Source organism: Carcharodon carcharias, chromosome 17, assembly GCF_017639515.1.
Source record: "Carcharodon carcharias isolate sCarCar2 chromosome 17, sCarCar2.pri, whole genome shotgun sequence".
In the NCBI taxonomy this organism is placed as follows: Eukaryota; Metazoa; Chordata; class Chondrichthyes; order Lamniformes; family Lamnidae; genus Carcharodon; species Carcharodon carcharias.
Window position 1 is genome coordinate 15,502,888 of NC_054483.1, and position 16,039 is coordinate 15,518,926.

The window sequence follows — 16,039 nt, forward strand, 5'->3', positions numbered from 1 at the left end:
AATTGAGTCCTTAGGACAGTTTGGCCAGAGAAGCTGATCCTGTTTGTTTTTGTTAATTCCTGGGTCTTTTCTTAATGACACCTCAAGCTGTGTTTTTATTTAAAAAACAGGGTGGTTTTTGCACTGAGAAGAACATTGTGATATAAAAGGAAACCTCCCACAGTTTGTTTTCCCAGTGATCCTTTCCAAATCTCCCTAAGTTGTCCTTTTTGGTGAATCATTGAGTTTGTTACTCTGGACTGTACTCTCTGAACAGTCATGCCTTTTGTGTTCTGTAGACTGCCCACGCTGCCGTGGCACCCACTCTAGAGTTTGCTTGAGGTGTGTTTAGAGAAGGCAGTTAAATTTATGGTAGTGGTAATAAGATTCCACCCCCCCCCCCACCCCCCCACGCCAACACTCTTGCTCCCCCAATCCAGGGCAATGCCAAGCTGCCCAATAAAGGTTTTGGATGTTTCTGTTGGGAGCTCTCTGCAGAAGGTGATTAACAACCCCACAACTGAAATTTCTGCAGCGGAAGAAAAACTCTTCAGCTGGCTGCAATGCAAATTTGCAAAGAGCATGAGTGGGCCGTTTTGAAAGGCAGGGGTTTGAACCTATTCCACACCTTGAGTCCACTCGTTTGCAGAAATAAAGCTGGAATAGTGATTGATTTCTGAATTAATTCCGAGGGAGGGGGTCAGTGTTGCGTGGGTGGAAAAGAAGGGCCATGTTGTGGTGTCCAACAGGAGGGTCCCTGTCTTGGGAGAGTGGATCTGTCAAAGCAGAATTGCACATGGTTATTGGGAGCAGCCTTCATCATCTTAGGAGTGGTGCGCGCTTTTAGGGGGATGTGTTTTGGTTGAATTTCCGATGGATGTGGCCGAATGAGCGCTCCAGTCCCATGATGTGGGCCTCTGAAATGATGCTTGTTTTGGTGAGGTAGGGGTGGAGAGAAAAAAAGAGTGCAAATAAAGTCAGACTTGTTAGGTATTTGGAGTTTGCTAATTTCACTATTCCAGCAAAACAAACTGTTCCATGATTTCATGTGGTGCGAGCATCAAAGATCATGTTTAAAATGCTGGGAGTTTAACAACAAAGAACTATTCCAGATGCAGCAGACTATATTTTCTCAGTTTTACAGCTTCCAAGCTACTTATTAGTTTAGACAGGCTTCTTCGACAAACCAGACAGCTGGCATGGCCAGTCCATGGACAAATAAATTACTCCAAACAAGCTGCCCTTTCATAGGAGTTATTTCAGCGAGCACGTTGTAATCTCCTCTTTATTAAAAAAAAGTCTGGCAGAAACTGGGGATGGGCTTGATTCTTCCCCATGGATAGACTGCTTATTCCAGATTGACAGGGTCTTCCAAGGGATGAAAGTATTCAAGTTTTTCTGATCGGTTTTCTCCATTGCTGTCCATCACACAGGGAATTGATGACTCCCTTTAAGGATGTGCCTCCTGTGGTGACATGAGCCTGAACTGTTGAATGCTTATAGGCTGTTCCTCAAGTGAAGGCATCGCAGCTGTGCTTGCATTACCCTCACTCAAAAGTATATCCCAGAAACTGGAACCCTACCTACACTTGCTGAATCGTGGTGCCCCTTTCTCTTGCCTTGGCTTAGTTCAGTGAATGTAGCACAGAAGGTGTATCGAGCCTGGCATTTTCCTGGGCAGGGTGGGGAGGCATTCCTGACCTTTGAAGACAGAGAGAAATTTGTGTTTGGTGGGGATATCGAGGAATGTGGAGCCAAAAGTGGGTGAAGGGGAAGAAGTGCAGATCAAGTATGATCTAGTTGAACAGCAGAGTAAGTCTGAGGGGCTGAATGGTCGTCTCCAGTACCTAATATTCCTATGAATGATGCTGGAAAGCTGCCAGTAGCCATGGGGTTATACTCCTCCAGGAAGAACCACTGTCTTCATGAGAAGAGAGAGAAGGCAGTTCAGAAAGACGAAGAATTATAAAATGGTCGTTCCTGATTTCTTTTTAAAATTTATTCTTACCATGGGAAGTGGTTGTCACTGGTTTAGCCAGCATTTTGTTGTGCCTCTCGAATTGCCACTGATATGGCGGTGGGGTGAGCCACCTTCTAGAACCACTGCCGACCATGTGGAACAGTCTGAGGCTACAACAGCAGCTTCACCATCTCAAATGCAAATAGCTGGTGGCATCCTAGTGGACTTGAGTCTGCTGAAATGTTTACTCTGCCTTGACAGAGATTCTTCCTGCAGATTCCAACTCTCCTAATGCATTATTTTGTTTCTGGCTCAGACTATATAGAGCCCTCTTTCATGATTTCCATTACCAATATCTTCCTGTTTATCCTGTTGAATTATTTGCAGAAGACAACTTTGCACAAGATGTTGTCTCTTTGTCAAGCCTGGTTTCTCCATCTCCTCCTGTCGGACATGCGCAGAGTCCAGTGATGGTAAAGCTGAGATGGGGATGTGCCACTGTTAAAAGGGGCACATTGCGAATTCCCATCTCACCAGCCTGTTTGTTTTGAGTTTGTTGTGAATGCAGTTGCCCAGGATGATTATCCATGATATTTGAGTAACTGAGTCAGTGGGCCGGAAGCAAATCCCATCCCTGTCCTCAGCTTTTTTTTTGGGTGAGGGTTTTGGTGAGATATATCATGTTGTGCAAAGTTGGCTTCTGCAATAATTGAACAGGATGATCAATAAAGAATATATTGGTAATGGGAATCATGAAGGTGGGCTTCTAGAGGGCTCTACATAATCTGAGCCAGAAACAAAAGTTAAATTGGGCAAATTGGAAAAGGTAACGTGGATGTTTACCTTCCCAATCAATTGCAGCTGCCAGTAAGACTTCAGTCTGTATCTGTTTTATAACAAGGATATTCATCCTCACTGGTGACCACTTTGTCTCCTTGTGTAAACAGGAGAGGTTTCCAAATTGAAACTAATCCAGATTGATTTCTAATTTCCTGTGTAAACAGGTCTGTGGATTCCAACAGGAAGTTAGGGAAGAGGGATGAATCTTTTTAGAAACTGCAGTATATCTTTTAATCTGCCGACCAAAGAGTTTTGATTTAACTGCTTGCTCTCCTTGACTGCAATTGGAGGAAGTAGAATCACATATATTGATGGTGTGGAAAGAGGCCATTAGGTCCATCAAGTCTGTACTGATCAAAAAAGAGCAATCCAACCTAATCCCACTTTCCAGCACTTGGTCTGTCGCATTGTAGGTTAATACACTTCAAGTGCATATCAAGTGTTTTTGAAATGTAATAGCTCTGCCTTCACCACCCTTTGAGGTAGAACATACTAAACCCCACCACCCTCTAGGTGAAAGAATTACTCCTTAACTTTCCTATAACCCTTCTACCAATCACTTGAATCTGTGCCCCCTTGTTATTGCCTGCTTTGCTGAGAGAAATAGATCCTTCTGAGCCACTCTGTTGAACCCCTTGGCCATTTTAAACCCCTCAATTAAATCTCCCCTCAGCCCCTCTTTTTATATGTGTATATATATATATGTATATCCAGGAACCCATCACCAGGCTGAAAAATGTCCACATGAAGTTAGGGTGAGACTTTCTCTTAGCCCAGCCCAGTGTTGGGACAATGCCCCCCCCCCCCCACAAGTCTCCATGACCAGACTTCAGTTGCAGTTTGGCCAAAGCAATGCCTTCTGAGCCCCAGCTGGTACTGTTGAAGTTGACAGGTGAGCTTCTTGCTGCTGAGACCACACGACCTGTAAGGACAGGTATCTGCAGGCAGATCTGGTGTTAAAATGGAAGTTAAGATTGGGATATTGTCATTTCACACGTGCGTGCAAAGTGACCCTAAGTTCTACAGCTCCCTGGGCAGGGTTTAGCGAGCAGGGATGAAATGTGACAAAGAGGAAAAGAGATCAATGAACGGCATTTTACATAGAAACAAGTGATCAAACTTAGAAGATAAAACCGCAGGTCCAGATGGTTTGCACAACATTCTTATGAAACAAAGTTGTGGAAGAGATAGCAGAGGCACCATTACATGGTTATCAAAATTCATTAAAAAAGGGAATGGTGCCAGATGATTGGGGGAAAATGAACATGATTCCTGTTATTCAATAATTGAGAACTATAGACCAGTGTGCTTAATGTCACTGTCAAGAAAAAGAGCGGAATATTAAAAGGTGCTATAGAGAAGCACCTAGATACCAAAAATATAATGAAGAGTAGCGAGAATGGATTTCACAAGGGAAGGCTGTGCTTGACAATCTTACTGAATTCCCTAAAGAAGTTATGGAAGGCATGAACAAGTGTCATGCACTGGACATAATATATTTAAATTTTCAGAAGACCTTCATCAAAATACTGCACAGCAGGCTTGTAACCAAAGTCTCGGCATCTGGTTTCAGGGGCCAAGTAGCAGAATGGATAGAAAATTACTAGAAAATTACAAGACACAGAGTAGGGATTGAAGGTAGCGACTCAGACTGACAAAAGGTAGGAAATGGTGTTTCGCAGGGATCGATGCTGGGAACACTGTTGATTCTAATGATGTGGGTTTGAGAATTGGATGGATCATTTAAAAATTTGCAGCACACCCCAAATGTGGGGTGGGGGCAGGGGGTGGGATGTGGGGGATGCGGGATGGGTAGTTTGTACTGAGGACGAATGCCACAAAACACCAAAAGATATTTTGGTGAACTTGCTGAATGGCTGTGCAATTGACAAATGAATTCTAGTACAGAAGTGTGCGGTGGTGCATTTATTAGAAAGAATGAGGAAGAGATCACATACTCCTTGGATAATAAGAGTGTAAATGGCCTCAAGAAGCAAAATTATCTGGGGGCAGAAATACACAAATCACGAGAAGCTTATGCCATTGGTTAATAAAACCCTTTTTTTAAAAAAAAACATACAAAGCATTTCTAGAGGGATAGAATTGAAGAGGAAAACGTGGATCGAATCTTGATTTGGACGTATTTGGAGTACGATGGAGAGTTGTGTTCTCGATATAAAAAGGATAGGGGGCACTGGAGAAGGTGCAACACAAAAAAAAGATGCGCAAGGATGATTCCAGGATTGAGAGGATTTACGAGGAAAGGCCAAACTGGCTGGGGCTCTTTGGCCTGGAGAAGAGAAAACTGCAGGATGATCTGATAGAGGTATTTAAAATTATGAAAGAGTTTGATAGAGGAGGTACAGAGGAAATGTTCCATTTGTACAGAGTTCAAAACACAGGCCATCAATGTAAGACAGTCATAGCTCAATCCAGTTGGAAATTCAGAAAAAAGTCTTCACCACGAGTGGTTAGCATATAGAACTCAATAGCATAGGGAGTAGTTGAGATTAATGGCATAAATGAATTTAATAGGAGGTTAGGTAAACATGAGGGACAAAGGAGTAGAAGGATATGTTGATGGGGTTAGATGATGAATGTTGGGAAAAGGCTTGTGTGAAGCAAAAACACCTGCATGGACCAGTTGGGCCAAATGGCCTGTTTATGTCCTGTCGGCATTTGTACAGACTGAGGATGAACAGGTGGATATTATGCTGAAGTTGTTCTCAAAGTTTATGATTGAGTCACTAGCTCCTAAGACTCAGCCTTGTGTGATCATTGGAAAACCCTGACACGAATCTGGCAGGGTGAGGAGCCACACGTCAGGGGGCTGATGGAGCTTTCCATTCATTGAAAGGCCAGTGCGAAAGCAGCTCGAGTTTTCCTTCCCTCCCAAGCACTGCCATCCCTAAAGGCAGCAAAGAGGAAGAGGAGTTAACAGTTTAAGCATGCTCCAGCTTTAGAATGGTCACGGGCAGAGTTTGGCTGATGTTACAAGATAGCAGAGGCCGATAATACTTGCAGAATTATTCATCGCTGAATGCACTGAGCCAAGCTAAGACTTCATGGCTCATTCCTGACTCATAAGCACGTAGTAATCATGATGTGGCTGCTTTCCCTGCCAAGTGGGTCTGGGAGGTTATACAGACAGTCACTGATTGTAAGCATGCAGCATTCTGACATTAACAGTTGTGTACAGTAAAATCATATTGATGAAAGCAAGATGCCTCGGGGTTAAGCCTCTACTTAGTTAGTATCTTTTGGTGTAGGATTTGAAGTAACAAACTTTGCATTGGTCACTCACAACATGAGCAAACTTTGATAAATATTATCAGCCTTGAGGCTGTTTTTTTTTAAAGAATAGTTGGATCTGACATAATGCTTCCAGTCTTCTGCCCGTGCAGTTGTTACTGGAGTTAGTGGTAGTTTCTGACAGGCAATGAGGATGTGTGTTACAGACTAGGATGGACCCTCTGGTCCTTCCATATATTAAACGTCCCCTCTCCCTCCTATGTTTGTTATTGGGTTCTCAGCAAACCGAGCAGCAGCACTGGGAACCTGGAAGAGTACATCAGCTGCACAGGCTGGCTCAGCTTCTTTCCTTTTAAGCTGCTTCAAGTAACCCGGAGCTCTCTGAGCATCATCATATGTCTCATGGTTGTATACTGGACTCCCGTGCTGTGCCTGACACACTTCTGACTGGCTATGTGGACAAGACAGTTGATTCTATGCTAAAGTGTGATGGGAACTGCTGCCCTCTGAGACTGCAGAAAGGTGAGCCGTGTGTTTTTTTTACAGTCGTGTGTGCTTATTGAGGCAGAGAGCTGCCAGTGTAAGGAGATGAGAAAGGAGAATCTTTGCGTCTGGTCATAAGTCACATGGTTCTCTGCTCACAGGGAGCACAGATAATGTACAAAGTGGACCCTTTCCTTGCATCACCTTGAACAGTGTGCAGCAGTACCTCTCCTCTTTCTCACGTGCATGTTCAGCAGTTTTAAAAATAGAGAGATATTTTGAATCTACCCTCCTGGTATTCGAGGAGGAGCTAGGGGAACTCTTAAAGGATCAGGAGCCCTGGAGTCTGGACATGCTTATGGAACCTGTGCGTGGCCCTGAGTCCTGGTCATGTGGCCCATGAAGCTCAGTTCACTCATTTCTGTCTGTGTTTGTGCTTTTGTGACTGCTAGTTTGTATTGTTTCAGTTCTGAAGGCCTTCAGGTTTGTCGCCTCATCACTGGATAAAACCAAAATCAGGGCATCAAAATCTGTTGGCGTCGACAAGTTGAACATGTATGGAAGTTGGCTGTCCCTCATGGCACTCACTTTGCTAGCTCCTGGCGAGGATAAGCAGGGAAAGCCAATCCTCACGGTGCTGTCATTAGAGATTCAGTGGGATGTTGTGGGAATTGAACAGAGCCACTAAGACTGAGATTTTAGCCAGAATTGGATATCCAGAAGAGGATTTTGAGCTGCAAAAGAAACTTATGACGTAGTGATGGGCTAGGGGTTTGTCACTGACGGGGCATTATGTGGTGCCCTATGAAGTGGCACCATGCGAGTATATATATTGGCGCACTATCCATATAGCATATTGATGACAACAGAGAGAATAAACCAGACAATGTTGCTCAGTACCAGTGCCAGTTTTTCCACACAAAGTGTAATTTTAATTTTTCTGTTTCCCGACTAAAAGGTGAGCTGGCAGCCCTGTCCCATAACTCTCCCGTCACCCCTGTGATACCACTGGCATAACTTCAAGGTACTGCACCTCAGGGAGGCGAGAGACTGCTCCATAATTGGGGGCTGTTTTTCACCTTGGTTTGTGGTGAAATTCCTGCGCAGTATTTCACCACTTTAGCTGGCAGAGTTGAACCTTGAATGCTGTGTCTCAGAAAAATTCTCTTGGCTCATCCGTGAGCTGCTGATCTCTTGGAGAAAGGCAGGAATGTAACAATTGGAAAGCAGGTGTTCAGAACCTTCAGATTCTGGTCAGAATCAGTCTCTGTACAGAGATCTCAGCCACGTCAAAAACTCTTACAGCCATTTACATTCATCCCTTCATTACAGTTAGTGTTGAGGACGTTTGGGATTTCTACCAGTTCAGTGAGTGCTTGTCACAGAATCTAATGCTTTTTTCCCTGTGGCTTCCTGGTTCGCTTTCTGATCCCTTTGCGTATGACAGCCAGAATAAATTGCATTTATATAACGCCTTTAATGCAATAAAATGTCCCAAGGCCCTTCACAGGTGTGTTATCAGGTGGAATTTGACACCAAAGTAGATGAGAAGATAATAGGACAAATGAACAAAAGTTTGGTCAAAGAGGCATGTTTTAAAGAGTGTCTTAAAGGAGGAGAGTGAGGTAGAGTGACGGAGAGGCATAGGGAGGGAATTCCAGAACTTGAAGACCTCGGCAGTTGAAGACCTGGGTGGCAATTAAAGTTGGGCAAGCTGAGGAGGCCAGCGTTGGGAGAGCAAAGATAGTTGGGAGGATTGTTGGGCTGGGGGAGATTACTGGGATGAGGGAAGTGTGAAGCCATGGAAGGAGTTGAAAATAAGGGAGAATTTTTCAAGTTGAGGCTTTGATTAACTGGGAGCCAACATAGGTCAGCAGTAACAGGGATAATGGGTGAACGGTACTTAATGTGATTTAGGCTATGGGCAGCAGAATTTTCCATGATCCTGCTTTTATGGAGGGTGGAAGATGGAAGGTCAACCAGGAGAGCATTGGAATTGTCAAGTCCACAGGTATGGATGACAGTACACTTTCTAGGCAGCTGTGCCATCACTGAGAGTGTTATTTAAAGGTGGAGTAGTGAAGTGTGATGTGTGAGCATCATTCCTGTAAGAGCTGGAGTTGTGGTGATGGCCTCCGTGGAAGTGTGTTTGCACAGCGACTACCACCACTGGCATTTAGCTTAAAAGCATATATATATATATATATATATATAGCTAATCTTCAAAATGATGAAATCTCACTGCTTGGCCGGTGAGTATTCAGTGAGTTCCTAGCCAGAGGCTTCTCCCATCTAGACATCAATTGCCCAGCCTGTGCTGCATTCGGGCGGCAGTGCTTGGCATTACAGATTGCCTAGCCGACGGGTGCTGAGGCTGATTTCTGAACACAATGCCCCCACTTCCCTGAACCACCACCCTCGCCCCCAAACTTCCATATCACTATCCAGTGCCCCATGCTGGAATGTCATGGTTTGCTGATAGCTTTCTGCGCAGTCATAGTCTATCAGCAGTTAGCGTATGGCCTTAGGGTTCATTTACCAGACATATCCTGATGTTCTTGGAGCCTTAACCCAACCACGAGTCAACAACTTAGTGAGAGGAGGTAGGAAATGAGCCAGATTGAAGATTAAAAGAGCTGCGCTATTCACAGGTCCATCATAAACTCATAATATTGGTCACTTGTGAGGTCATCTCCCAGACAAACATTTCCATACCTTTGCACCTTGTATCTGACAAAAGCAGCATTTGTTCTGAAGTTGAATTCTTCACTAGATTTTTTTAATGTGTTAACTGAAATGTTGTCTTTATTCACAGCTTCAACATTTCCACCTAATCGCTTCTTGTGATCTGGCAGCTCAATGAGACTGGAGCACAAATGGTGATACATCGGGCCGTCCACTCAGAGCAGAAGCAGTAGTGGAATGATCAGCTGCGTTCACTTGGTGTTCTGGGCTGTGCTTGGCCTGGTGTCTCTTTCCATGGCACGGCCAGCACTGACCTTCCCAGATCAAGGTAAGAAATCCGATTTCGTTGTGCTGCTCAAATAATGGGGGTGAGGACAGTTTCTATTTCAGGCACCCACTGTCTGCATCAAAGAATCTCAAGTCCAGAATATTGTGGTCAGAAACTCCATCTCCTCTTGCCTTTCAATGTTATTCAGCGACACTCTCAGATCTTCTACTCAGTGGGGAACACTATTGTCACGGACACAGAAGGTTGTGGGTTTGAGCCCCACTCTTGAGACTTGAGTCTGTAATCAGGCTGATGTTCCATTGCAGTACTGGGGGAATGCTGCACTGTCAGATGTTCTGCCTGCCAGATGAGATGTTAAACTGAGTCTTTTTTTGACTGCCCAACTCTACTGAGCAGATAAGATCTGACAGCCACTATTTTAAAGAAGAGCAGGGTTACTTTTCCCCAGTGTCCTGGTCCATACTTACTCCTCAATCAGCATCACAAAAAGCAGATTATCTGGCCATCATCACTTTGCTGTTTGTTGGAGCTTGCTGAGAGCAAATTGGCTGGTGCATGTGCTACATTACATCAATAAGTATGCTTGAAAAAATACTTCATTGGTTGTACAGCACTGTGGGACTTCTTGAGGTTGTGAAAAGACTGACATAGATGCAAGTCTGACTTTCTTTCTGAACCAGTGGGAGCGTTTCCACTCCTTACATCAAACGTGCAGTTTGTTGTGAATTCCAGTTAATGCAGTTCTACCCTGTTGGCTCCTTTTGATTGGCACGAGAGGAGTGTATGTGCAGAAAAAGGGGTAAGACAACTGGAAAACAAATTTGCTGAGGAGACTAGTGGGCAGGGACTGGCGTACTATATCACTGTTGGTATTTCACCTGCATAGTGAAAAGCTGGCTGATCTTTCAATTGTTTTCATTTCCTCTTAGCTTTGTTCTTTCTGTCTTCTCTTTAAGCATGTTGGCCTTTACTTCGGCCAAACTGCCCTTGGTGCCTCCATAGGAAGCTAATCTGGATATGATGACCAGGGAGCGCCTTGTAGAGCAGGATTTACTCTTCAATTGATTGGCAGTGTGTTTCCCTTATTTTTGCCCTTTGCTTGAGAGGAATCACCTGAGAGGGAGATTCTCAGCCGGGCTGAGAATGAAAGGCTCGAGGCCCCACTGGTGGAGTTAGAAGTGGTAGATGTTTGGAGTTGAGGCTGACTCCGGGGCATCCACTGCCGATGGTTTAAGACTGTAGTAAAAGGAGACCATCCCTTCAGTTGCCAAGACCCTAAGCTTTGTTATTATCTCCCTAAACCCTCTCTCTTCCTTTTTAGAATGCTTCTTAAAGCATACCTCCTAAACCAAGCTTTTTGATCTTTGGCCCGAATGTTTCCATCTGTGGCTCACTGCCAAGTATGTCTGATGACACATTTGTGAAAATGTTATCACTTTGAATTCATTTTCTTCTGCCTGGTTACCTCTTGTGTCCCACAAGGATCTATCCTGGCCCCCTCTTATTTCTTATAGAAACATAGAAACTAGGAGCAAGAGTAGCTCATTTGGCCCTTTGATGCTGCTCCACCATTCATTATGATCATGGCTGATCATCCAACTCAATAGCCTGCTCCTGCTTTCTCCCCATACCCTTTGATCCCTTTCGCCCCAAGAGCTATATCTAACTCCTTCTTGAAAACATAATGTTTTAGTCTCAACTACTTTCTGTGGTAACAAATTCCACAGGCTCACCACTCTCTGGGTGAAGAAATTTCTCCTCATCTCAGTCCTAGGTGGTCTACCCCATATCCTCAGACTGTGACCCCTGGTTCTGGACTCCCACACCATCGGCAACATCCTTCCTGCATCTACCTTGTCTAGTTCTGTTAGAATTTTATAGGTTTCAACAAGATCCCCCCTCATTCTTCTGAACTCCAGCGAATATAATCCTAATTGACTCAAACTCTCCTCATATGTCAGTCCATGCTGCCTGTCATACGAAGGCATATCTTTGCTGATGACACCCAGCTTTACCCTACCTCCCTCAACTCGTTCGCTGTTGCTAAATTATCAGACTGCTTATCTGGCTCCCAGTACTGGGTGAGCAGAAATTTCCTCCAGTTAAATATTGGGAAGACTGAAGCCAATGTTCTCGGACCTCACTCCAAACTCCATTCCCAAGCAACTAACTCCATTCCTCTTCATGGCAACAAGTCTGAAATTAAACCAGTCTGTAACCTTGATGTCAGGTTTGATTCCAGGATGAGTTCCCAACCTCACATTCATGCCAGCTCTAAGACTGCCCATTTCCACATCACTTGCCACTGTCCCAGCTCATCTGCTGCTCAAAGCCTTATTCATGCCTTTGTTCCTTCTAGACTTGACTATTCCAATGCACTGTATGCTTGGCTCCCAAATTCTGCCCTCTTTAAACTTGAGGTCATCCAAAACTCTGTTGCCCATGTCTTAACTTGCAGCGAGTCCCATTCCCATATCACCCTTACAGTGGCTAATCTGCAATGGCTTCTGGCTGAGCAATGACTAGATTTTGACACTCCCATTCTTACTTTCAAATCCGTCCACAACTTCCACCCCTCTCGGTCTCTGTAATCCCCTCCAGCCCCACAGCCTTCAGACATATCTGCACTCTCTCTCTCATTCTGGCCTCTTGCGCACCACCAGTTTTCATTACCCCACCATTGTTAGCTGTGCCTTCTATTGCATAGGCCCTGAGGCTCTGGAATTCCCTCCCTTAGACCCTCAGTCTTTTCTCCCTCATTCCTCCTTGAAGACACTCCTTAAAATTTAATTCTTTGACCAAGTTTTTGTTCTGCTGATCTAATATCTCCTTATGTGGCTCAGTGTCATAATTGGTTTTAAAATGCTCCTGCAAAGTGTTCCTTTACGTAAAAGGCCCCATATAGCTGAGCAGTTGATGTCGTGAAACACCGAGATAAGGCAATTAGCCGTAGTCCATGAGGGACCGTAGGCATCTCTCTCCACAATCGGTTAGAGTGCTTAAGGGGCATCACTCCACATCAAACGTGGGACAAGGTAGGGAGGCAGTCCTGCATGTACTACCACAGGCAGTGCAGGGATTGAACCTGTGCCATTGGCGTCATTCTGCACCACGTTTGCCATTCAGCCAACTGAGCACATCGACCCCCCTGCATTCAAGATGCCATATAAATGCAAGTTGTTGTTCTGTATTCATCCGTGTAGAATATCATTGGTTCAGGCGAGAAAATAATTTTCACCCCCTTAGATGCTTCGAGGACTGAATCTTTCTCCCATCACACAGTTTGCCTCAGCTACCCATTTTCCTTGGTGGCTTTTGGACTAATTAGCAAAAGAAGCATGGGAGAGAATTATTTTTCCACAGTGAGTTACCTTGATCTGGCATACACGGTCTGATAGGGTGGTGGAAGCAGGTTCAATAGTAACTTTCAACATGGATACACAGATGTAGATAAATACTTGAAGGGAAAAAGTTTACATAGGAAAGAGCAAGGAGAGGGAGACAAATTGGATAGCTCCTGGAAAAAGATGGGCACTATGAACTGAATGGCTTCTATCTGCATTGTATCATTCGGTGACTTAGGTCAAAGCCTCTCTGTGGCGGGCTCCAAATGCAGAGTTGGTAAAGAAGTGTCTGGTCAGCAGAATGGGGGTGCACTGTTCCCCAACTTCAGGCTTCTGCCCTGCACGGTGAGGCTCTGTGCTTGCCACGTGGGTGGCCAGTGGGTTGTGTCCCACTTGGTGGTACTGCGCTTGGGCAGCTGGTACAGTAAGACTAGCCTCTTCACCTCAAATTGATTTAAAATATTTACTGTGCAGATGTCTTCTTGAAACTCACTGCTGCATGTTTTGAAGTGCCTGAGCATTTGGGATGTGGTGCTGAGCTAGACTTAAAGTGACAGGTAGGAAAACGCCCACATAGTGGCTGTGATTCAGACATGCCTGACATTAAAAGCTCTTCATTCACCCTGACACACACTGTCTGGTTACTGGCACTTTGTGGGCGCAAAAGCCATAACGATCCTACAAGTTACAATTTCAAAATGAAATTATAGGATGTCATAAAACTGCTATAACTGTTCCAGACATAGTGCTTTATTTAACTCTGGAAATAAAATGAACATGGATGATGTGTACCCCTATAAACTATGTCAGCTGTGGCTCCGTTGGTACAGCTCTCGCTTCTGAGTCAGAATCTTGTGGGTTGAATTTCCACTCCTGAGGTTTGAGAACGTAGCCGTGAATGCGGGCCCAGTCTGCCCCCCCAGGTAGACGTAAAGGATCCCAGGCACTATTTCAAAGAGCAGGGGGGGTTATCCCTGGTGTCATGACCAATATTTATCCCTGAATCAACATCAAAAAAACAGATTGTCTGGCCACGATAACTGCTTATTAAATCTTTCATCATCTAACATCGTGGGAGCTTGCTGTGCACAAATTGGCTGCTGTGTTTTCTCCATCCAACAGTGACCAGTGACAACATTTCAAAAGTACTCTTGTTTGATCTCTCCCCACCTACTGAATGTTTGCAGCATTTTCTGCTTTAATTTCAGGTTTCCAGCAACTCCACTATTTGGCTTTTTTGCTGTACCTGTCCTCGCAATGTTTGATGGGGACAGTGAAGAGGGAGCTTTACTCCATATCTAACCTCATGCTGTACCTGCCCTGGATGTGTTTGATGGGGACAGTGTAGAGGAAGGGTTGCTCTCTAACTAGGAACATAGGAAGAGGAGTAGGCCACTCAGCCCCTCAAGCCTGCTGTCTCATCAAGCATTTCAAAGGAGTTCTGGAATGTCCTGAGGTTGTAAAAAGCACTATAAAAATGCAAGTTTTTCTTCCTTTGAAATGCTTACGTGTCATTCAGGAGGAAGGCAGCCCTCTGGGACCTTCAGTTGCTGGTGACCGTTTGTAAAAAAAAAAAGCTCTGGTTGGCCCTGCTTTTGCAATTGGTTGCAAATTGAAGCCTTGTTGTTTCAGACAGGATTTCTCTAGATGAGACCCAGGCCTGAGATGAACCTTTGTGCTGTTGATGAGCAGAGATTACTGGTGGGTATGAATGTTATTCCATGACATTTGCCAAATACTGATACGCGGCCTCCCTGCCAAACTCGGAGTCATTCAGGCAAATTGTTTCCAGGTGATGCTGCATGAAGACTTGAAGATGCTAGGGTAGGATGTGGCATACACACTCAGTGATTTCACTCTGAGTCACCACTATTCCTTATTTTGGGAAAGATGTACCCAAATCAGGCAACCTCCTTCGAGCACCACAACTGGAAAGCTGTCCACATCTGGAGTAATGTGTACAGTTCTGGGCATTGCATCTTAGAAAGGAGCCTTGGAAGGAGTGCAGCACAGATTTGCCAGAATATTAGATCATAAGAGACGAAATAAATTGGATTTCTATTCCCTGGAATATGTAAGATTAAGTATTGATTTGATTGGGGTTCTCGGGAATTTGAATTAAATTGATAGGCTAGAGAGAAACTATTCCAAGTAGTGGGGGAAGCCGCAGACAAATGGATATAATCGAAAAACTGAGTCCAGCCATTCATGAAAGTAGGAAATGTTTCTTCACTTCTCCCACAAAAACCGGGCGATGCTCACTGAATCATTTTCAATCTGACAGAGATTGACTTTTGTGAGTGAAGAATATAGAAGGATATGAAGCAAAAGCAGGTGGATGGAGTTGAGATTGCGATCAACTGTCATCCCATTGAAGGGTGGAGCAGGCTTGAGGGGCTGAGTGGCCTACTCCGCTTCCTATATTCCTAGATAGAGAGCAACCCTTCCTCTACCCTGTCCCCATCAAAGACATCCAGCGTGAGGTTAGATATGGAGTAAAGCTCCCTCTTCACTGTCCCCATCAAACATTGCGAGGACAGGTACAGCAAAAAAGCCAAATAGTGGAGTTGCTGGAAACCTGAAATAAAAGCAGAAAATGCTGCAAACGTTCAGTAGGTGGGGAGAGATCAAACAAGAGTTCACATTTTGGAGCTTTCATCAGGTCTGGGGAACTTGAGGTGCAGTGGGTTTTAGGCAAGGACACGGAGAGGGAAATGGAGGAGGGGAGGAACAAAAGGGAAGAACAGTGATGAAGTGGAAAACAGGAGGGATAAGAAAAGCGGGGGGGTGGTAATGAGACAGGCAATTTCAGGATGTTGGGGGTTGGGGAGTTGGAGGTGCAGGTTGGGGCCAGTCGGAGCTGGGGATGTAAGATTCACTCCTCATTAAAGAAACTCAGCCTGGCATTTGATGCCTCACAAAGGAAAAAGAAAGACCTTCCCTTTACGGAGTGGACCATTCCTCCTTACTTACTCTATCCAAACCTTCTATAATTTATAACACCTTAATTTCATGACCCTTAAACTCTTTGCTCTAAGGAGAGCAATCCTAGATTCTCTGGTCTCTGCACCCAAGTAAAATTCCTCATCTTTGGTACCAATCTAGTCAGTCTGCCTGAATCACAGAATGATAGAGCACAGAAGGAGACTACTCAGCCCATCATGTCTGGCACTGTTGGCAATTCTGCAATCGGGCTGCCTGCTCTTG

At 44.6% G+C, this 16,039-nt stretch overlaps 1 protein-coding gene across 5 annotated transcripts in view; it reads left to right on the forward strand.

Moving 5' to 3' along the window:
- Positions 1-16,039, forward strand: part of LOC121289581 (fibroblast growth factor receptor 1-like) — a 199,000-nt gene that overhangs the window by 97,710 nt on the left and 85,251 nt on the right. For all 5 annotated transcript variants that reach the window (XM_041209136.1, XM_041209137.1, XM_041209138.1 and 2 more), the window contains exon 2: positions 9,330-9,527. In XM_041209136.1, coding sequence (XP_041065070.1) covers positions 9,437-9,527 — 91 coding nt within the window. In that variant the 5' untranslated portion in view covers positions 9,330-9,436. The remainder of the gene's footprint in view (positions 1-9,329; positions 9,528-16,039) is intronic.